Below are 21586 nucleotides of genomic sequence, written 5' to 3'. Positions count from 1 at the left end.
TGGTTGGTGCGGACTTGTTAGGAGCTTCTGCTGTTACGAGGATTGCGAGAAGAGATGCCGAAACAGTTTTCGCATACGACGTCCGCGAGGCGGTCGTCCGTTATATACTCCAGCAGTGTCGGGAAAGGTGGGCTTTTCACTCCGGCGGACTTTATTCCTGGGGAGGAGAGTGAGCGTGTGTTCAATGAATTGGAGGCCGAGGAGGATGCAAGGCTGGCGCGGGTGCAGGAGGACCTTGAGGCCGGTGTTCTCGATGAGACAGCTGTGCAAGAGGAGGAGGAACAGCAGGAAGAGGAGCCCAGGTACCAGTCGCTGATGGGGGAAAATAATGAGTTGATTAGACCAGCTTCGTTGCAGACGCGGAGAGTATCTGGAGGCGTACGTGGGGCGAGTGCGCCACCGCAGTCATCGCAAGGGTACGGTGCTATTCCCGGTGGTGGTGCCGGTGGCCGCCCGCAGTCCAGGAGAAGGAGAAGTTCCTCTTACAACAAGATTCTGCTCGATGAGGAGAGGGACTTGCTGATCGACAACAAGCTGTTGAAGAAGAGTCACCGGCTGTCCAAGAGTCAATTGCTCATGGACGAGTTCTACAGCAATGTGGAGGGGCTCGAAGGTGGGGACGACGAGGACGACCTTGTGGTGAACGTGTGGGAGGAAGCCCTTGAGCAAGGTAAAGAAATTAGCACGTCGTACAAGCGGGAGGCGCAAGTGATCTCGTTCAATGCGCTGCCGCTGATCTTCACGTTTGTGCTGCAGAACTCGCTCTCGCTTGCTTCGATCTTCTCCGTGTCGCATTTGGGGACGAAAGAGCTGGGCGGTGTTACACTCGGGTCGATGACGGCCAACATTACGGGACTTGCTGCGATCCAGGGACTCTGTACGTGTCTCGACACGCTGTGCTCGCAAGCGTACGGTGCCAAAAACTACCATCTTGTCGGGTTGCTCGTGCAACGGTGCGCCGCAATTACGATCATCGCGTTCATCCCCGTGTTGTACATCTGGTGGTTCTGGTCTGAGTCTATCTTGGCGCTAATGATTCCAGAGAGGGAGCTGTGCCACTTGGCCGCGCAGTACCTTAAAGTGACCGCGTTCGGCGTGCCAGGGTTCATCTTATTCGAATGTGGAAAACGTTTCCTTCAATGCCAGGGGATCTTCCACGCTTCGACGATAGTTCTGTTCGTTTGTGCCCCACTTAACGCACTGATGAACTACCTGTTCGTCTGGAATAAATTCATTGGGATTGGGTACTTGGGGGCACCGCTCTCTGTGGCAATCAACTACTGGCTTATGGCTACCGGTCTTCTCGTCTATACCGTCTTCACTAAACACGCGGAAACCCCGCTGAAGTGCTGGACTGGGTTCATCAAGCGCCACCAGGTGTTCAAGAACTGGGAGAAGATGCTCAACCTCGCACTACCTGGGATTATCATGGTCGAGGCGGAGTTCCTTGGGTTCGAAATCCTGACCATCTTTGCGTCGCACATCTCCACGGCCGCGCTGGGCGCACAGTCTATTGTCGCGACGATTGCGTCTTTCGCGTACCAGGTACCATTCTCGATCTCCGTATCTACGAGCACGAGAGTTGCCAACCTTGTTGGCGCCTCGCTGTACAAGAGCTGCGTCGTCAGTTGCAAGATCTCGCTTCTTCTTTCCTTCGCGTGCTCCTCGTTCAACATCTTCATCATCTACTACTTCAGACACGGCCTAGCGGCGATGTTCTCCAGCGAACAGGACGTCGTTGAGCTCGTCGTCTCAACGCTACCTTTGCTATCCTTCATGCAGCTGTTCGACGCCTTCAACGCATCCACCGCAGGGTGTCTCCGCGGGCAAGGCAGGCAGAAGATAGGAGGGTACATCAACCTGTTCGCGTTCTACTGCGTTGGGGTCCCCATGGCGTACTTCCTCACTTTCCACCGCGGGTTCGGCATCGCTGGGCTATGGCTCGGCATAATATGCGCGCTCATCATCATGAGCATGTGCCAGGGGTACGCCGTCTTCCACGGCGACTGGGGACGTATCATGCACGCGGCAAAAGTCCGCAACGCAGAGGGGGGAAACTAGTACGATTGTTCCTCTCGTCCAAGACGCTTCCTACATAGACATACATACATATATATATATACATTGGTGTATCAATTGGGGTTTCTATATCGTGCAGGCGAGAGCATAGGTTTAGTGCTAAAAGGTGAGGGCTGAGTGCCTTCTTTCTATTTCAGAATTGAGTAGTATACAGGTATGTGCTATGATTGGGTGATTCAATAAATGCATTGGATGGGTCAGGGACAAAAGGCCTGCTACTTCTTGGCCTTCTTGACGACCCTCTTTGCGTCTTCCTCCACTGGAGCGTCTCTCTTTGCATTCTTCAAGTTCTTGGCAAAGATGGTGCTTAATTCGTTTGGATTGGCAATCTCGAGCAAAGCCTGGTCGAAGTTTGACAGGCGCACTTGGACCCCGTCGATCTCTGCAGTAGGTAGTTCGCCCGGCGCCGCGGCGCCCTCTGCTTGTTCCCTGCTTGCGGCCAATTCCTCGAGTATGCTCTCGTTGTAGTACAGTGGCAAGACTGGGGACTGGTTGCTCTTGATGAACACAGCCCTGATCTTGAATTTTGGTAGGAGGTTGGAGAGTATGCTCTCGATGTTCTGCACGAGTTCTCCTGTAGAGAACCATTCGAGTTTCCCCAAGTGGACGTTCAAAGTGTTACCCCTTGGCAGCTTAACTGGGAGCTGGTAAAGGAACAGTTTCTCGATCGAGTTCTTCAAAGTGACCTCGGAGAAAACGTTCTTGGAGGAGTACACTTTTATTGGGACCGGGGTGGTCTCCACTTTCTCAAAAGGTTTCTTCCCCATAAGCTTTGGCAGAGTGGTGACCATGTTTTCATCCGCCATGACGAGCCCGAACTGTGCGAGGAACGCCCTGCGGGACTCGTACGCCTTGTACGTGGTCTTGAGGTCTCTCCCCGTAATGACCTCATCAACGACAATCTTCGAGCTTTCAAGCGCCTCAGAAAGACCCTCCGCAGTGACTTTCCCCGCGTCCGCGTCCTTCAGCACCAACAGAGTCTTGAAATCCTTCACCGCGGTGGCACTGTGGTCCCTCCAGGGCCTGTACAGCGAGTGTTCCACTGGCAGCAACCGCAACTTGAAGTTCTTAGCGGCACCCGTGAACGAGTCCTTGTTCACAACGACCAGACTCACAGCAGACACCAGATCCTCGGATTCCCCACCAAGCAAATCGTTCCCACCACCCTCACTTTGGGACCCCTCACGGGCAACGTACTCCCGCAACTGCTCCACTGCCCGCGTCACCCTCTCCTCGGGCACAGCCCTCTCCTCCTGCTTCTTCGCTGCCTCCTGCTTCGCGGCTTTCTTCACCTGCACCTGCTTCTTTCCCGCCGTCTTCCCTCTGTTAGCCATTGACTCTGCTGCCCTGAGAACCTACCAACCAAACATCAAACATCAAACCCAAACGCTCTTCAAGAACGAACTGCTCATCGCATCTCATCGCAAAACTTTTAAGAAAATTTTTCAATCCGTCGAAAGTGACAACGTTTTGAACAGTTCGAAGGAGAGACCGAAGACGACGACGACATGGACCTGGAGACGGCTAGTTGCGGGATCTGAGAGGGTGCATTGGCCCAGTGCGAGCGACAGTATGGGTAAACGGAAGAAATCTAGCAGAGGCCCCGTGAAGCGGGTCGTCCAGCGGCTGGACACAAAGTTCAATTGTCTCTTTTGTAACCACGAACAGTCCGTTTCGTGCACGCTGGACAAGAAGAACAGTATTGGGACGCTGTCGTGCAAGATCTGCGGACAGTCCTTCCAGACGCGGATCAACACGCTGTCGCAGCCCGTGGACGTGTACAGCGACTGGTTTGACGCGGTCGAGGAGGTGAACCAGGGCCGGGCGAGCGAGTCCGAGGGCGACGGGTCCGAGGGGTCCAGTAGCGACTACGAGAGCGATTCGGACGGTGGGCACGGCGCCGGTACCCTTGTGGGTTCTGAAGGTGGTGCTGCTGCTGTAGCGGCACGTGTGCAGCGTAGAGTGCTGGACTCGGATGAGGACGAAGAGGAGGTGGAAGCGGATGATGACACGCATGGGGATAGCCCGAAGAGAACTGGTAGAGCGCTCATAGACAGCGATGATGACGACGACGACGACGAATAGTGATTGACACCAACGGTCACCCCCACACAGTACGAGTTTCTCGAATCTTAGAATATAGGTGTAGTTATACATACTAACTAGACAATAGAGAGAGATATAAATAAAGAAGCATCAGTCGTTGCTGCGTCAATTCGATGGGTTCTGTACTGTCGTTTCTGGGTCGAAGAGCTCCTCCTTCAGTGGGACGCCCAATTCGGATCTGACATCCTTAAGTTCCTCGAGGTACGCCTTGTACTGATCTTCGTTCTCGACTTTGTACTTGAGGGCCTCGAAGACGCGCACCGCGGTGGGCAGGTCATTGACCCTGCGCGCTGCCCGCAGCGCCTTCTCCAGGACAGCAGGCGCGGGCACCAGGTCGTACGAGAAACAGTTGTTCAGCACTCGCTGCACCTCGAACAAATCGTAAGCCTCGTCGAACTCCTTCTCGAACCGCGCAGTAAACTCCTCAAACGTCTCCTCATCCGCGTGCTCGGAATACTTCCGGATCTGAACGCTGCGCAGGGGCTGCAGCCGCGACTGCAACCTTGCCTGCAACCTCGTCTGCGTCTGCGTCACCGACACAAGCGACCTCCGCGCACCGCCAATCCCGCGGGCACCTACCAAACCACGTCTAAACATTACTCTGGACAACATAGCACAACACAACTCGGCAACGCACTCTCACCAACAGCACCAGGGTCCCATCGCCTCGACGGAGGGAGTCCCCTCGTCTTCGTCTTCGACTGTTTTTAATTTATATCGAATTTTCAAATTTGGCTGTGACCCGAGAACTCCGATGTGATTGGCTGGCGGGAAGTCGATGTGCAGTGGATCGGTAGTAGCGGCAGCCGGTCCGCCGTCTGAGGACACGCTGTGGATGCCCAGTGGATCTGTCACGGTTGGTGATGATTCTGATTCGGTTCATGATGCATTCGTTCATCCAGGGCTTTAATTTTTGGATCAAAAATGGACGTCCTGGCCTCGAGCGAAGCTGATGAGCATGTACATGTTCAAGGCGGAGACGAGCAGCCACACAAGCACTGCGGCGACCGTAGTCACCGTGCCGTTGCTCATGTCCTTGTACTCTGCAAGGGCGGTGTCTCCGGAGACGTCCCGCGCCGCAATTTCTTGTTCTTGCTGTAGTGGTGCGTGCGGTACCTGAGAGGAACTGCTCGTGAGAGTCATGTCCTCTAGCGGGAACGAGTTCTCATCGTCACCATCCAGGGACTTTCTTGCAGTAGAGCGCCGCGGCGGTTGTTGGCAATTGTTGTGGTGGTTCGTCTGTACACGCATCACCTCTTTGTTGCTCGTGAAGTAGATGAGAGGAGCGGACACGAAGGGCAGTAGCAAAGAGAGCACGACTTGCGAGGCGTTCAAAGCTCCTGACAGCCCGTTGCGCCCCGCGACGAGCACAAGGATCAGACACGGTGTAATCGCTACCGCCCGTGTTAGAGACCGCCTAATCGCAGGAGGCACGGTCCAGTCGAGAAACCCCTCGCTCACCATCTGCCCACTCAGCGTGCACACAATCCCGGCACTCTGTCCCGAAAACAAAAGTGCGAGCACAAACACAATCCCAGCACTCTTCGATAGAGTGCTACACAGTAGGTTGTAAATCGAGAACAAGTCCGCCTCTCCTGAGTCCTGCGTCGTCCCGTACAGAGTCGCACCGGATACGATCAGAATCGCACAGTTGACGAACAGAGCGACAGTGAACAGCGAGATCAGCAACTCAGCGACCGTGTAGTTCAGAGTCTCGTTGATTGCCTCGAAGGAGGGCCGGTAGTTATCGTGGTTGTTCTCTGCGTCTTGCTCGTCTGGAGTGTAGTATCCACGCTTGATGTCGTAGTCTCGCAGCCGCGGCTGCACGACGCCGGACCCAAGGTATAGCGAGTGCGGCATCACGGTAGCACCCAGGATCGCCAACGACAGATACAACCCGTCACCTTCAAACACGGCCCTGCTCGGCAGGAACCCGGTGAATATCTCCCTCGCGGGGCCCAAGTCCGCGTAGCACAATTCGACAGCGAAGCAGATCACCGTCAGCACGACGAGCACAGACACGAACATCTCAAAGAGCCGGATCAGTCGCATCGACCCGTTCGGCTTGTACGCCATCAGCACGATCAGCACGTCCACAACGGTGAGCACCACGCCCAGCGCGAGCGGGACCCCGAACAAGATATTCAAAGAGATTGCGGTCCCGACGACCTCCGCGAGGTCCGTTGCGACAATCGCTACCTCGGCGAGAATATACAGCGTAATGTTCAGACCATGAGGCAAGTGCCTCTTGCAATTCTGCGCGAGGTCAAGTCCAGTGACGGCCCCAAGCTTTGCGCACAGGGACTGCCAGAACGCGGCCATGAAGTTCGACACGAGAATCGAAAACAGCAGCTTGTACTTGTGCGCGGACCCGGCCGCAACAGCGGTCGAGTAGTTCCCCGGGTCCATGTACGACACAGAGGCCATCAGCCCAGGACCAACAAACTTCCCGTACTTCCGTAACGCCTGGAAAACCATCATCCCTGATTCCCTCTCCGCTTGCTCAACCCGCAGAGATTCGCCGTCCAGAACTTCGGACGGTTCGCTATCCCCCAACGGCAGACCACCTCGCAGTAGCTCCTCAGCCTCATGTACGGGCAACTCTTTGTACTTACCTCCCATTGCCAGAAACGGTTGTTTCTTCCTGATATAATACTGTTTATGCAAGTGCTATATCTGTAACGCCATGCACGGGGAAAAAAATGTGTGCGGGGCACAAAGACACCACTACTTATACAGGTACGTGCGAGATATAGACTTCGATGAACTTAAGCAAACTGCAATCAAACAGAACAACACTCTCTTTGTTCAAAGGCACTGCCTTTCGACCATTTTTATTCCACATAAATATAACATTTTTTTTATGTATGTAGCGTGTATCGGGTTTATATGTATTGGTCTGCCGATCAGTTCTCGAGAGCAGCGGTGAGCTCCTCGACGACTGGTCTGATGATGTCCTTCTTGTTGGGACACATGTGCCCACCTGGGTGCTCGAAGGCCTTGACCTGGTCGGCCTCCGCGAGCGCGTTGCGGTAGATGTCGAACAGGTACTTCGATCTCTCGCAGGGGACGGCCTGGTCCGCGGTCCCGTAGATGAACAGCATCTTAGTGTGCGAGTCACCTCTTGGGGTGAACGCGTCCTGGAACTTCTGTGTGATCTGCAGCGTATCAGCTGCCGCGGGGGAAGGTTCAGTGAAGGAGTAACCCGAGATCACGAGACTGACCTTGAACTCAGGGTGGTCTGGGACAAGCTCCGTGATCTTGTTTGTGACGATGGTGGACAGCGCAGCACCTTGCGAGAACCCGACGATCCCGTCGTAGGGCCCGTGCTCCTTGATCTGCGCGACCACCGCGTCGAGCCCGGCCTGCACGTCCAGGTCCTTCGAGATGTCCGTGTGGTAGAACCACGCACGGTTGCAGTCTGCAGCCACGGTGGCCTCCCATTTGTCCTCGTCCATCACGAATGGCAGATCCTCCTTCTTCAAAATCACGGGCCCGTCCATGTAGTCGCACTGCACGTTCGCCTTCTTCAGCAGTTTACGAATCCCGGAGGACTTTTCCGAGAACACTTTGCTGTTCTGCAAGAACCCGTGTAAAAAGAGCAATTTGGGAAGCTGTGTTTGCGTCATTGGTGCTGGATGTGTGTGCGTGCTGTAGTTGGTAGCGTAAAGAAAGACAGAACAAAGCTGTCAACGATACCGGACTCTGTCAAATTTAAATATAAGAGACAAGGTTCAAAGAACTGAAAATTTTTTTTCATTGTTTTTCCGGTGCCCGCCTCGAGGGTTTTTCCGAGAAATGACGTATAATTCTTCCGGGATTCTCCGGCGGTTTCTGTGCTGTTTACGTAATTTGGTTCCGAGTCCGTAGGTCCGTGGGATCTTGCCTCACTCGTCCCACGCGTACGGTGACCTGGACCTGAGGTACGCGCCGTAGCGCTTGAACAGGAAGGGCACGGGGACCATGGCCAAAGTGCACATGGCGATGAGAAACGAGGCCCAGTTGATGCCCATTCCCTCGTACATCTGCAGGCCGAACAGCGGGAACACGCCCGCCATGACACACCGGACGAATGAGTTGCACGCCATCCCAGATGCTGCGTACCTCCTGTACGCGTCGACCGTGTAGTTGAAAATTCCGATGAACACGTACAGGACGCCTGCACCGAAGAGGGCGCTCCCAATCATGGACCCGATCCAGTGGACGTGCGAGTACAGTGTCCATGCGAAGATCATCAGTCCCACGGGGGAGAGGATCGCCCCGTAGAACAGTGGGTCGAACCGCATCTCAGGGACGGAGACCCCGCCGTTTTGAGCAACTTTTGCCTCGTATCGCCGCTGGATCAGCACTGATGTCGGTGTCGCAAGTATCATGCCGACCATGAGTCCAATGTACATACACGCGGACTGCATCACGGTGAACCTATACAACGTTTGGTAGATGTACGGGAATGCGACGAAATATAGGTAGATAATCGCCAGCTCGAGTCCAGTGTAGAAACATAGCACGGCCATCATCGGATCTCTGAAGAGCAACATGAAGGGTCTTCTTGAAGAGAGTAGCGCCGCAGAGAGGAAACTTGTCTCCCTCCTTGTCACCTCGAGGGGGGCGAAATACCTGTCGTCCCCAGTTTCCTTGCGAAATCTCCTTGCCTTATTGATCAGTAGTAGCGGTCTGTACGTCTCCGGGATGGTCACCACAATGGCAACGAGACATACACCGGACGCAATAATAAACGTGACGAACGTCCACCTGAAGTCCACCGTGTACAGTGCCCCCGATATGATGGGCCCCAAGGACGGTCCCATCATCGCGGCAGTGGTGTAGAGGGACATGGGCACCGTGATCTGCGACTTGAGGAATATATCGCTGATGGCGCCTCCAGCAACGCTGAGGAAGCTGGATCCGAAGAACCCACTGAGAAACCTACCAAACATCACACCAGTGAGGGTCCGCGACCAAGTCGTCAGACATTGCCACACTATGCTCAGTGTCAGGGAAAAGATGAACGTTGCCCGCCGGCCGTACAGCTCACTGATGGGCGACAGGAACAGCGGACCAAAGGCAAGCCCAAACACGTAGAGCATGATTCCGAGGACGCTCACCTCGCGGGATACGTGGAACTTCTCAATGATGTGCGGGGATACAAACGTCCAACACGAAGATATCATCGTAATCACCATCGACGTCACGGTAATCAGCACGGCTATGTAGTATTTCCTGTACATTGACAGGCGCCGCGCAATATCTTCTGGGTCTGCCTCATCATCCGGGCCGTTGAAACACACCTCGTAGTTGATAGCAGTGCCATCATTCACTGTCTCCTTACCATACCCAAGGGAATGTTCCGCTTGTACACTGCAATCGCTCGATTCCATACTTGAACAAACCTCGCTCTCACTCTGTTTCCCTCGTAAAGATAATAAAACGGAACTCATCAATTGCAACACCAACTTTGAAACCCTAAACCTCTCTGCGCCTTTATACACTCCCTTCAAACCAGGCACACACCGTCAATCCACAGGGGGAACAAACCAAGACCTCGTACAGCCCATCTCAGCTCATCGCTGGCATCGTTCACTACAGGAACAGTTCCTTCCATTTGACACTGTCAAATTTTTTTTTCATTTTGTAGCTGTGGTGTCTGGATTTAGGCTGCTGCTATCTCCGCTCCGGTGCATACCCTGGGCTGCTGCTATCTCCGCCCCGGTGCACCTGACGACGACGACGCAAACTCTTGAAGTGTCCGACAGCCAACGCTGGGTTCCGCGAACCGGAAGCAGAGGACCGTGAAAGTGACACTTTTTTTTGTGTCAGTGGGTGATAATGTGTCACAAAAGAGACGAAGGGAAAAAATAACCTGCGATTTTGAACCGGAAAAATTCAAAACTGAAATAAACTTGTCGAGAGTTCGACGATGACGTTGAACTTTGCCCTCGAGGTCCTGCTTCCTCTCTTCTGGAACTCTGAAACCTCTGTCCCGGAGCATATTGTTAAGATATGTCGTTGAACAGAGAAGTGTTGCCAACGAATGTCACCCCGCTGCACTACGAATTGCAATTCGAGCCCGATTTCAAGAGGTTTACTTTTGACGGTGTCACTAGAGTTTCGTTGAGGATCAATGACGCAGCGGTGGACACTATCACTTTGAATGCGTTTGAAATTGAGTTCGAAAGCGTGAAATTCAACGGTGTCGCTGCGCTGTCGATAGACGCGAACGAGAAGAGCCAGGTTGTCGAATTCAAGTTCCCCAAAGGCACCGTTTTATCCTGTGCGGCGAGCAATGGTGGGAAAGGCGTTTTGGAGATTGTGTTTAGGGGTATTCTGAATGACCAGATGGCAGGGTTTTACAGGGCGAAGTATACGGACTCTGTCACGGGGGAGACCAAATACCTAGCAACAACGCAAATGGAGGCCACGGACGCTAGAAAGGCGTTCCCCTGCTTCGATGAGCCCAATCTGAAGGCCACTTTCGAGATCACTTTGATCTCAACGCCCGAATTGACGAACCTTTCCAACATGGACGTTCATGATGAAAGAGTCGAGAACGGGAAGAGGATCACCAACTTTAACGTTTCTCCTAAAATGTCCACTTACTTGGTCGCCTTTATCGTCGCGGAACTGAAGTACGTAGAGAATACAGAATTTAGAGTCCCCGTCAGGGTTTACTCCACACCTGGCCAAGAACACCTGGGCCAGTTTTCGGCCAAACTGGGTGCTAGCACTTTGAAATTCTTCGAAGACACTTTCCAAATTCAGTACCCTCTGCCCAAGATGGACATGGTGGCGGTGCCCGAATTCTCCTCCGGGGCCATGGAGAACTGGGGGTTGGTCACATACCGTGTGGCTGACATTCTTTTGGATGCGGAGAGCTCCTCACTCGGGCGCATTCAAAGAGTCACTGAGGTCGTTCAGCATGAGCTTGCACACCAGTGGTTTGGGAACCTTGTGACTATGGACTGGTGGGAAAGTCTATGGTTGAACGAGGGGTTTGCCACCTGGATGTCTTGGTACTCTTGCAACAATTTCCACCCGGATTGGAAAGTATGGGAACAGTACGTCACCGATAACCTACAAAGAGCCATGTCGCTCGACTCCCTAAGGTCATCTCACCCAATTGTGGTTCCAGTGAAGAATGCGGATGAAATTAACCAGATCTTTGACGCGATTTCGTACTCCAAGGGTTCATCGTTGCTGAGAATGATATTCAAATGGTTAGGTGAAGACGTTTTCATAAAGGGTGTTTCTAATTATTTATCAGAGTTCAAATACGCGAATGCAAAGGCGGAAGCTCTTTGGGACCATTTGTCAGCAGTTTCTGGGAAAGATGTCAAGAGTGTAATGAACGTCTGGACCGAACAGGTTGGGTTCCCAGTCGTCACAGTAGAGGAGAACAACAATACCCTAACAGTCACTCAGAACCGTTTCCTAAGCACGGGTGACATCAAACCAGAGGATGATAAAGTCCTGTACCCAGTGTTCTTGTCCATGAAAACAGGTGATGGCGTTAAAGATGTAACATTAGCGGAAAGATCGCAAAAGATTGATATTTCCAACGTAAAGGACAACTTCTTCAAAATGAATGCTGACCAAGCCGGTTTTTTCATAACGTCATATTCGAACGAAAGATGGGATACGTTGGGCAAACAGCACCATCTACTCTCTGTCGAGGATAGGGTAGGTCTTGTTGCGGACGTCAAAACGTTGTCTTCTTCAGGCTACACCTCCTCAATCAGCTTCCTGAACTTGGTCGAGAACTGGAAAGATTTGGAAGATTCATTTGTCGTTTGGCAACAGATTGCCAACAGTTTTTCCGCTTTACAGACTGCATGGATCTTTGAAAACGATAGCATTAAGAATGGCTTGAACAAATTTTTGAATGGGTTAGTATCTGATAAAATTAATGCCTTGGGGTGGGATTTCGACAAGAGTGATGATTACGCTTTGCAACAACTAAAGGTAACATTATTCTCGACAGCATGCTCCAGTAAGGATCCCAAAGCTGTTTCTTCAGCCATCCGGATGTTCGAGGAGTATGCTTCTAAGAACATCGCGATACCTGTCCTGATCAAACCTGCAGTGTTCAGTACCATCGCAACCTCCGCAGGAACTGTCGAAAACTATGACCGACTGTTTAGTATCTACCAAAATCCAGCCAATATGGACGAGAAACTTGCCGCTTTGAAATCACTTGGCCAATTCAACGATCCTCAACTAATTCAGAGAACATTGTCTTATTTGTTGGACGGGACAGTCTTGAATCAGGACATTTGCACTCCAATGGTAGGGCTGAGGTCTCATAAAGAAGGTATCGAAGCACTATGGAAATGGGCAAAGGAGAACTGGACTGGTCTGGTCAAACGACTGCTTGCGGGCTCTCCAGTTTTGGGACACGTCGTCACCGTATGCACTTCTGGTTTCACATCTGAAGAATCCATTGCCGGGATCAAAGATTTCTTCTCTCAAGTGGACACGAACGGATACAACAATAACATTGCTCAAGCGATTGACACGATTACAGCGAAATACCGCTGGGTCACAAGAGACAGTATTGCAGTAAAAGAATACCTATCCGAGCACAGACTTCTTTGAGTCTTTTGGTGGTTCATCTACCTATAAATAATAGTGTGTAGAAGAAAAGAACCTTGACCCTCGAAATAGTCAAGTGTTGCTGAGGCACACGCAGGCGACACACACATCCGAACAAGTTATCCGTGATGCATATCTCGAATTGAACGAATCAAACGTCCGTTGATATTCTTAGAGCAGTCTCAAGAGTACGTGCATTTATCAAATCGCTGTATATAAAGACAATATATATTAAGCACAGTTCCTTAAATAATGCTATGCAGCAACTGCGATCCATAGAGTTGAAGAACAATACTTTGCCCTTACAATACGTCATTGCTTAGAGTAATGCAGTTTTTTCATCTTATTGTTGGATAACAAAAATTTAGATCTCCTCGATCGTCTGAGTTTGTTCAACTCTACAGCCTGGGTCTCCAAGCGCTGTCCGAGAGTCAACATGACCGTCAATCTACGAGCTATTGAGGAATACTTGTGTCAGTTAGCGACTGAAAAAGTCGGGCCCATTATCAAGTCAAAATCGGGTACTCAAAGTAACTATGAACTAAAGACAGGAACTAGAGCTGTTGATATCGTTACCGAGATCGACAAGCAGCTCGAGAAACTGATCTGGGACTCATTGGTAGAGAAGTACCCGACTTTCAAATTCATTGGCGAGGAGAGCTACATCAAAGGTGTGACCAAAGTAACGGACAGTCCAACTTTTATTGTGGACCCCATCGATGGAACGACAAATTTTGTTCATGATTTCCCCTTCAGTTGTACCTCCATAGGGTTGACCATTGAGAAGGAACCCGTAGTTGGTGTGATATACAACCCGCATTTGGATTTGCTGGTCTCCGCTTCAAAGGGCAATGGTGTTAGGGTTAATGGAAAGCCATTTGATTACAAGTCGAATATTGCAGGTATGTCGCCTCTTGTTTTAGATAAATCTGTGGTAGCGTTGCAGCCAGGTTCTGCTCGGGAGGGCCCCAATTTCAAGATCAAATTAAAAACGTACGAGAATCTGCTTTCCGCTGATGGTGGGTTTGTCCATGGATTCCGGAATCTCGGGTCCTCTGCGATGACACTTGCCTACATTGCAATTGGATACTTGGACTGTTACTGGGACGGTGGTTGCTACGGTTGGGACGTGTGTGCCGGTTGGTGCATCTTGAACGAGACTGGCGGCCGTATTGTCGGTGCGAATCCAGGAGAGTGGGAGATTGGAGTGGACAACAGGTCATATTTGGCAGTCAGAGGCTGTAACGATGATACGGGCGAGGAACAAAGGGAGTACATCGTCAATTTTTGGAAGTGTGTTGAGGGGAACTTGAAGTATGAGTGAGTTCGAAATGCCATAAATGATGAATAATATATATATGGTGTACATAGAGGGAATACGTTTTATAAAGTTCGATACAAAGTGGTTTTCATTTGAACAGGTACAAACAGCCGTCTTGTCCCCACAGACCGAATACACCAATCATGGGCATCCACCCTTCACCATTAGCCAACTCTTCGCTTGCGTTGGCCGCCTGGCTCAGGGACTCGTTCCCCACTGGTTTGCCGATCGTAAACCCTCTAATGCACAGCATACCTTGTCTTTTCACGATATCCAATTCTGGAGCTGCTTCAGTCATTATCATTTTTCCCTCCAGCGAGGTGGATACGGGCCCCAAGCAGGCCACTTTGGATTCAACAACCTGGAGCAAAATTCTATAATCGTAGTAATTGAGTTGAGAGATGGGTCCCAGGACCAGGCCAGGACAGTACAATTCTACTACTGCTCTTGCCCCCCACGACGCTCTTATGTTGTTCAGTTCCAAGCTTGAGAACGTGCGGTTTAACTGCCCCCGGGAATATTTTGGTATTTGCAAGTTATCGTATGCGCAGATCCTGTCCTCTCTTTGTAAAATGTTAGCGATGAAGATGCATCGTATGGTTGGTTTCCCGATCTCTGCCGATCTTGAAAAGATGCCCTCACTGAGCAGATTGACCACCCAAGCTAGCTTGAGTTTCCCCCACATGCTCTTCCCCTGCTTGTCGACCGATTTATCAAACATTCGGGCAACAGTCTCGGACTTAGCAAACAGGAAAGTGTTCTCTGTAAGCACGCTGGCATATTCGCTTGAAGTGTTGTCCCTTAAGTTGGCAGACCCACCGTGCAACAACACAGCTAGTAATTTAGGCCACATTTGTAAGTTGAATGCGAGGTCATTCGAGTCGTTGATTGCGGCGAATGTGTCCCGCGCTGAGATTTCGTGATCCGCTGGGAAACTTTTGATGAATGCGGACACACTGCTGACGAGGTTTAGCTGGTTGAACGCGGTAGTGTTCCCCTGGACCGTTGTCAATTTCACGAACGGTTTCAGATCGTCTGAGTTATCCAATGGAGGTTCGTACTTGTACTCCGGGTCGTTTTGGAAACCATTAATCAGTTGGTTCCAAGTGCAGACGTTGGCATCCACAGCACCATCGGCAGGGTCTGAGTGACACACGACTATCTTTCTGTACCATGACTTACTCTCTTGCAAAAACTGGTACTCCTTCCAAGAGCTGATGACCAAGACGTCGATCCCCTGTACTCTCTTTCTTGGAATCGACGCGAGTACATGAGCGACCGCGGAAGAGTCCTCTGCTTTCTGTTCCAGAGTTTTCAATATACACGCGACCGTGATGACAAACCCTTGCAATGTCATCGGCGAGACGTTGATCCCTACACTTTTGCCCTCTTCAGAGAAAATGTCCCCATTCTGCATCACCTGTTTCACCATCCCGTTGACTTGCTCCATTGTGTAGCTGCCCCCATCTGCAAATGAGATAGACACACGGGAGTCCCTCGCCATCTCTAGGATGGCACACCACACGTCGCCGAAATTCCCGTTCCTGATTTTGTAACTGAGGGACAGCCCAAGGCCCGTAGTGAGCGGGAACCCCAATGGCACGAGGAAGTTCCTGTAGTGAGCTGTTTCGTTGGCTTTCCTCACGGGCCCCGCATTCGCTTGCTCCCTGAGCGCTACTTTATTCAAGTCCCGCACACCGTCGAGCACCACATTGAGCGAGAAAAGCCAATTGGCCAGCACGAGCAGCACACCACTGACTACCACTTTCTTCAACACACTATAAATATCCAACATCAGCGTCGTGGTCACTTGTGTTACATCACAGACTACCAAACACAAACACACACACATGCCCTCTATATATATACACACACAGACTCCTGCTCGTTTAAGAGACACGGGCTCCTCCGCATTTACCGGCTTCCCAGCCTCTGCATCGTATTACTTTCGGGGGACCCCACTTCACAGGCACCTCCACAAGATCTACACTCCTGACGTAATCAGGCACAGCATAACGTAATATATATATTTGATATATCCAGACGCAGAGGATGGACCCCACAACAGCGAACTTCACGCCTCAAAGACCCGCCTGCGCCGCTCGCTATTACTCCAACTCAGCTTCGAGTCTCAAAGAAGAAAGAAGTGAAAAAAATATGAAGATGAAAAATTGTTCAGTTCTCGAGTGCTCGAGCGATGAGATGAGCGATGGATAAAACGCTTTGACACTCGGTTCCAAGACTTCACGGTATGGCGAAGGATATTGTGATTTCGAATTCCGAGAGGGAGTTTATATTGGAGTCCCTGCGGGCGAAACAGAGGCTCGACGGGAGGAATTTCGACGAGTTCCGGGACGTGAGCATTGTGTTTGGGAACGAGTACGGGGACGTGCTTGTGTCGCTTGGCGGGACGAAAGTGCACTGTCGGATTTCTTGCGAGGTGACGCTGCCCTACGAGGACAGGCCCTTTGAAGGGTTGTTCCTCATCTCTACGGAGTTCACGCCGATGGCCGGCGGGCAGTTCGAGAACGGGAACAGTACTGGGGAGGACGAGGTGCTGATTGCGCGGATTATTGAGAAGGCCGTGCGACGGTCCGGAGCGCTGGACGTCGAAGGTCTGTGTATCGTTGCTGGGAGCAAGTGTTGGGCGATCCGTGCCGATGTGCATTTCTTGGACTGCGACGGTGGGTTCATCGATGCGTCGTGCATTGCAGTGATGGCTGCACTGATGCACTTCAAGAAACCGGATATCACGGTGCAGGGACACAGTGTCGTCGTACACCCTGTAGAGGAGAGAGAACCAGTCCCATTGGGGATCCTGCACGTCCCGATCTGCGTCACGTTCTCGTTCTTCAACCCGCAGGACTCAGAGACGAACTTCAAGGGCCAGGATAACTTAGAGATCGTCGTGACGGACGCAACGCTCAAGGAGGAACTGCTCAGGGAGGGGGTGCTCACCGTCACACTCAACAAGAACAGAGAGGTCGTGCAGGTGTCCAAAGCAGGAGGGCTGCCCATGGACGCACTAACGCTCATGGACTGCTGCCACAAGGCGTACGAGATCACAGATAAAGTGACCAGTCAGATCATCGCGGCCATCAAACAGGACTACGCGCAGAGAGACCGCTACGCAGCGGTGCTCAGTTCTGAGAACGCACGCGATGCCACCGCATGACGTGGCAGTGGTACATCTCACTCGCCAGGAATAGTCGTATGTTTTGTAAGCAGTGTAGTAGTGTCACAAAAGATGCAAAAAAAACTGGTGACGGTAAAGCCAACCTGTCATGTCTCGGGGGACAGTTCCCCGTTCTGCACTTGGACGTGGCTGGGTTGAGTTGGTCCGTTACCGGGGGGTTGGGAAAATTGGACGATCTATTTAACATTACCATCTATAGTATTTTGTAGTTCTATGCTGGGAGGTATCGAAACTGAGACAACAACTTCACCATGACAGGAAACACCATGGCATCGTCGTTGACTGTGGATTTATGTCTGTTTGACATGGACGGCACCATCGTGAGTACGACGGTGGCTGCCGAGAGCGTGTGGAGGGATCTATGCAAGGATCATGGCGTTGATCCGGAGGAACTGTTCGAACACTCACACGGGTCACGCTCCTCTGAAATACTGGCGAGGTTCTTCCCTCAATTGGACAACACGGACAACAAATTGACCTTCCAATTGGAGCAACAAATGGGTGCCAACTACCTGGACACGGTCAGCCTGATCCCCGGCGCAAAGGATCTGCTACTCAGTTTGGATAGGAACCCTACAACGGGGGAGAAACTGAGGGGCAGGAAGTGGGCAGTGGTCACATCTGCGACATCTTACCTTGCATTCAGATGGTTCAAAACTATCCTGAAAGATGTGGGCAAACCAGATGTGTTCGTGACGGGCATGGACGTGACGAGGGGCAAGCCGGACCCTGAGGGTTACGCAAAGGCCCGGGACGAGCTCTCTGCAGTATGGCATTGTGATTCCCCACAGTGTGTTGTCTTTGAGGACGCCCCCGTGGGGATTAAAGCCGGTAAAGCGATGGGTGCATACACCATCGGGATAACCAGCACTTACGATAAGGCTGCTCTATTCGATGCGGGGGCCGATTTTGTCGTCCCGGATTTAACTCAAGTCACAGTCACCGGGAACTCGAACGAGGGCAAAATCACCATTGCTATTGGTAACGCTCTCTCGAAGAACTGAGTGCGGCCGCCCATCTCATGTATATATGTGCAATGATTTAGATTAGTTTAAGCAAAGTTGATGAGGAGACGAAGACTATATACGTACATCGAGCAAGGGAACGACCTCTCACCACACATCCTCTTGGTACTTTCCGACATTTTTGTACATCTTGACCATCTCAGCGGCCTCATCCGTCGAGATGGACATCCCTCTGGACAAGATTCCGACAAAAGTCGCGCTGACGTCCTTGGCCATGGCCTTCGCGTCACCACACACGTAGATGAACGCACCGGCCTTCAGCAGATCCAAAACTCTGGACTCTTGCTCCTTGAGCTTGTCCTGCACGTACACCTTAGGTTCTCCTGGCAGTCTCGAATGAGCGACGAACATTTGGAAGGATTCTCCAAGGACAGTCGCGTACTGGGTCCATTCATCGCGGTACAAGTAATCGCTCTCATTGCGCGACCCGTAGAAAAACATCATGGGCCCCATAGTGACGTTCGAATCTTCCCTCTGTGCCAACGCGACCCGCTCTCTGATGAACCCGCGGAAGGGCGCTGCGCCAGTACCAGGACCGACCATGATGATTGGAGTCCCGGAGTTCGTGGGGAGTTTGAAGGGGGATTTCCGCACGAATATGGGCAGTTTGTGCCCTCCGTACAGTGACCGTGGGCCATCGAGGTCGTAGTGCACTGGGATATCTTCCGTTGGCAGTTTGTTCATGGACAGTTGGATATTCCGTAGCATGTTTGTCGTCACACCTACCACATGCTCCTTTGTATCAGGGATGGTCATGTTTTCCACAATGGCCGTTATGTGAATGGTTTGTTTCTCTGACAGAGCTGAGGACGAAATCGAGTAGTAGCGGGGCTGCAACCGGGGGATATTTTCGATAAGGAATGACCAGGGGACCGTGGTCCAGGGTTCACCGTGAGATAGATACGATAGTGCGTCTGCAATATTGAAGTACTTTGATGTGATCTCCGAAGCGAACAAGTCTTTATCCTTTGACAGGTCCAGCAGTTTCTGCTTCGTAGTCTCTGTTGGAGCGTACTGCACCAGCATCGAAAAGAACTGTCTCGAGACGGGCCCAGTGATCTCTAGGTAGTAACGGACAGCGGCTTCAATCGTAGTTGGAGATGGGAAGGGTACTTTTGTCGTTGCGTCGAGTGGGCGCAGTTCACAGACCCGGTTTGCGTCCAGACTGAGCACTCTCAAAAACTGGTCCACTTTCTCCGTTGGATTGGAAGCAAACACACCCAGATGATCCCCCGTGGAGTACTTCAAGTTGGAACCTGAAATGTCGAACTCGGAGTGGATACAGTTTCTGTCATTCCCCTTGGCGAACAACTCGAAAGTGGTGGTAATCGGAGCAAGGTAAGGGTAGTTGTGGGAGAAAGGTCCCGTCTGCAGGGAGTTTGCCTCGTTGTACGGTAATTCTTGTGTGGGCAGATAGTTTGCGGACAGTTCCCCCAAGTACACGTCATCGGAGACAGAATCCCTCCACTGACAGTCGAACGCTGGGCGGAACACGACATCTTGTTCATTGAGTTGCAAGAAGTCCTTCAAGTCCTCCATGATAAGTTCCTTCCAGGACAAGTAGTCCTCGTCAGTAGTGGCAGCACCGTCATCGGCCATACCAAACTTCCCTACCTGTTGGGCCCCCGCCTTGGTCAACATCTTTTGCGTGTTGCGAGCCGCGGCGTTGAAGAACTCATAAGTCGAGTTCCCCAACCCAAACAGCGTGAAGTACAACCCCTTGAGCGTCTCCCCGTCCTGGTCCTGCAAGAACCGTTCGAAGGGGAGCGCTGGGTCCGGGAAGTCTCCCTCGCCGTACGTGGCCATGAACAGCGCAAGCGGGGTGCTTCTTCCGAGCAATGCGATCTGCTCGTCCCAGTCGTAGTCCTCGAGGTCTGCAACGAGAACATTCAACTGTGGGAACTTCCCGACAAGCTCTTTGGCGAATTTCTTCGCGTAGTCCTCCGCGGTGCCCGTTTGCGACCCGTACACTACGAGAAAGTTCTTCCCGTTCTCTTGCATCACGGCCCGCACGTCCCTGGACCCAGAACTGTTGCTCACTTTGAATGTATCGTCCGAGGAGAACGACCGCAGGATCGACCACAGCAGCGTTCTGCTGTAGAACACTACAAGCAGCAGGCCAAACACACCGAGGATCGCGTAATCGAGAGAGTCCATCTTAATTGGGGGGGCAGCACTAAGTGGAACAACTCTGTGTACCTGCTCTCTTGCACAGATACAACGAGCTGACGAACCGACGGACTCTTGGCAACAGGGTCCCTCTTCTCGCTGTTTCCTCGAGAGGCCAGAAATATAGCACTCTCTTCAGGTGTCTGGGTGCGGGGTGCACTTCCCGGTTCTACCACTGGACGGTCGACCAGCCGTTGCAGCACCCACTGGGCTGTTTGAACCAGCACCGTGGGGACCCTCCCATGCCGCAACGGGGGGACCCATCCAACGCAGCGAAACACCGCAAACCGTCAAGACCCTGTGCCGTCTTGGTCTCGAGGCGATGCTTATATAAAAACAGGAAACCGGTGCTGTCGAATACCGCATCGCAGGACTCTTTGGACCTGTCGACAGCACTGTCCCGTTCGGTTCTGTGCGAGGAGATGTCCCAGACAGTGTATGTATACGGTCAATTGCACTCTTGGAGCCCGCCCGCCCCGGTTCTCTCTACTAACGTTAATCTGTTGTGTGATGAGTAGCAGTCACACATGGTGCTGAACAGTGTGATATTCGCGGATAAAGCGACGCCAGCGACGCTGACGGAGTTCCAAGACCGGCTGCTGAACAACTACTTGCTGCAGCAGGGGGACCCCTGGTCGCTGGACTTCAAGACGTACCGGTCGCAGGTGACGAACATCGACGCCGTGGACCCGTCGATCTCGAAACTGCTGTACAGCATCACTTTCTCCCGCAGGGACACCGTTCTCATCAAGAACGGCACCGCTGTGCTGTCGAGGCATGGTGATGGGGATGGCGACAGGGACGGTGCGGACGGGGACACGGAGGCGTGGTTCCCCGGTCCCGTGGACTCGCTGCTGGACGGCAAGCTGTCGAACATCTGGACGCAACGGCAGTCCATCAAGGGCGACCTCGGCCAGACTTTCCACAGCAGGACCGTCGGGACCGGTGGTCCGCAGTCCGGGGACCGCCTGACCGTCCGCTGCTGCAACCTGTTCTCACAGACCGGCTTCAAGGGACTCGCAATCGAGTTGAGCGGTGCGGTCCTCGCCAGACACACAGACGATATCGTCGCGCTGCTGGCGGAGGTGCAGGTAACGCACC

The 21586-nt window shown here is 52.3% G+C and overlaps 14 protein-coding genes across 14 annotated transcripts in view; 7 read left to right on the top strand and 7 right to left on the bottom strand.

The window, feature by feature from the left end:
- Positions 1-54: 54 nt before the first annotated feature.
- On the top strand, positions 55-2061 carry ERC1 (Erc1p; the record flags this gene model as incomplete). Its single annotated transcript, XM_022606485.1, has 1 exon — positions 55-2061. One exon carries the CDS (start codon positions 55-57, stop codon positions 2059-2061), a length of 2007 nt encoding a protein of 668 aa, XP_022463176.1.
- A 233-nt stretch (positions 2062-2294) lies between these two features.
- On the bottom strand, positions 2295-3413 carry CIC1 (Cic1p; the record flags this gene model as incomplete). The annotated part of the gene is made up of 1 exon (XM_022606484.1): positions 2295-3413. The coding sequence occupies one exon, from the start codon at positions 3411-3413 to the stop codon at positions 2295-2297; it is 1119 nt and encodes a 372-aa protein (XP_022463175.1).
- A 238-nt stretch (positions 3414-3651) lies between these two features.
- ELF1 (Elf1p) lies at positions 3652-4164 on the top strand (the record flags this gene model as incomplete). Its single annotated transcript, XM_022606483.1, has 1 exon — positions 3652-4164. The coding sequence occupies one exon, from the start codon at positions 3652-3654 to the stop codon at positions 4162-4164; it is 513 nt and encodes a 170-aa protein (XP_022463174.1).
- A 126-nt stretch (positions 4165-4290) lies between these two features.
- On the bottom strand, positions 4291-4797 carry COX6 (cytochrome c oxidase subunit VI; the record flags this gene model as incomplete). The annotated part of the gene is made up of 1 exon (XM_022606482.1): positions 4291-4797. One exon carries the CDS (start codon positions 4795-4797, stop codon positions 4291-4293), a length of 507 nt encoding a protein of 168 aa, XP_022463173.1.
- A 306-nt stretch (positions 4798-5103) lies between these two features.
- Positions 5104-6807, bottom strand: SMF2 (divalent metal ion transporter SMF2; the record flags this gene model as incomplete). Its single annotated transcript, XM_022606481.1, has 1 exon — positions 5104-6807. The coding sequence occupies one exon, from the start codon at positions 6805-6807 to the stop codon at positions 5104-5106; it is 1704 nt and encodes a 567-aa protein (XP_022463172.1).
- Positions 6808-7091: 284 nt separating this feature from the next.
- Positions 7092-7814, bottom strand: FSH1 (putative serine hydrolase; the record flags this gene model as incomplete). The annotated part of the gene is made up of 1 exon (XM_022606480.1): positions 7092-7814. The coding sequence occupies one exon, from the start codon at positions 7812-7814 to the stop codon at positions 7092-7094; it is 723 nt and encodes a 240-aa protein (XP_022463171.1).
- A 258-nt stretch (positions 7815-8072) lies between these two features.
- On the bottom strand, positions 8073-9623 carry YHK8 (Yhk8p; the record flags this gene model as incomplete). Its single annotated transcript, XM_022606479.1, has 1 exon — positions 8073-9623. One exon carries the CDS (start codon positions 9621-9623, stop codon positions 8073-8075), a length of 1551 nt encoding a protein of 516 aa, XP_022463170.1.
- A 562-nt stretch (positions 9624-10185) lies between these two features.
- AAP1 (arginine/alanine aminopeptidase) lies at positions 10186-12777 on the top strand (the record flags this gene model as incomplete). The annotated part of the gene is made up of 1 exon (XM_022606478.1): positions 10186-12777. One exon carries the CDS (start codon positions 10186-10188, stop codon positions 12775-12777), a length of 2592 nt encoding a protein of 863 aa, XP_022463169.1.
- Positions 12778-13210: 433 nt separating this feature from the next.
- On the top strand, positions 13211-14098 carry INM1 (inositol monophosphate 1-phosphatase INM1; the record flags this gene model as incomplete). Its single annotated transcript, XM_022606477.1, has 1 exon — positions 13211-14098. The coding sequence occupies one exon, from the start codon at positions 13211-13213 to the stop codon at positions 14096-14098; it is 888 nt and encodes a 295-aa protein (XP_022463168.1).
- An 85-nt stretch (positions 14099-14183) lies between these two features.
- Positions 14184-15890, bottom strand: DDE1 (Dde1p; the record flags this gene model as incomplete). Its single annotated transcript, XM_022606476.1, has 1 exon — positions 14184-15890. The coding sequence occupies one exon, from the start codon at positions 15888-15890 to the stop codon at positions 14184-14186; it is 1707 nt and encodes a 568-aa protein (XP_022463167.1).
- Positions 15891-16346: 456 nt separating this feature from the next.
- RRP45 (exosome non-catalytic core subunit RRP45) lies at positions 16347-17270 on the top strand (the record flags this gene model as incomplete). The annotated part of the gene is made up of 1 exon (XM_022606474.1): positions 16347-17270. The coding sequence occupies one exon, from the start codon at positions 16347-16349 to the stop codon at positions 17268-17270; it is 924 nt and encodes a 307-aa protein (XP_022463166.1).
- Positions 17271-17557: 287 nt separating this feature from the next.
- Positions 17558-18295, top strand: DOG2 (2-deoxyglucose-6-phosphatase; the record flags this gene model as incomplete). Its single annotated transcript, XM_022606473.1, has 1 exon — positions 17558-18295. One exon carries the CDS (start codon positions 17558-17560, stop codon positions 18293-18295), a length of 738 nt encoding a protein of 245 aa, XP_022463165.1.
- A 108-nt stretch (positions 18296-18403) lies between these two features.
- Positions 18404-20473, bottom strand: NCP1 (NADPH--hemoprotein reductase; the record flags this gene model as incomplete). The annotated part of the gene is made up of 1 exon (XM_022606472.1): positions 18404-20473. One exon carries the CDS (start codon positions 20471-20473, stop codon positions 18404-18406), a length of 2070 nt encoding a protein of 689 aa, XP_022463164.1.
- A 539-nt stretch (positions 20474-21012) lies between these two features.
- Positions 21013-21586, top strand: part of SRB2 (Srb2p) — a gene marked incomplete at both ends in the record, with an annotated part of 684 nt that continues 110 nt past the window's right edge. The window contains one exon of the mRNA XM_022606471.1: positions 21013-21586. This exon is cut by the window's right edge and continues 110 nt beyond it. Within this exon, the coding sequence (XP_022463163.1) occupies positions 21013-21586 (574 nt within the window).

The sequence above is a fragment of the Huiozyma naganishii genome, chromosome 2, assembly GCF_000348985.1.
Source record: "Huiozyma naganishii CBS 8797 chromosome 2, complete genome".
NCBI lineage: Eukaryota > Fungi > Ascomycota > Saccharomycetes > Saccharomycetales > Saccharomycetaceae > Huiozyma > Huiozyma naganishii.
This window is presented reverse-complemented; position numbering and strand designations above follow the sequence as displayed.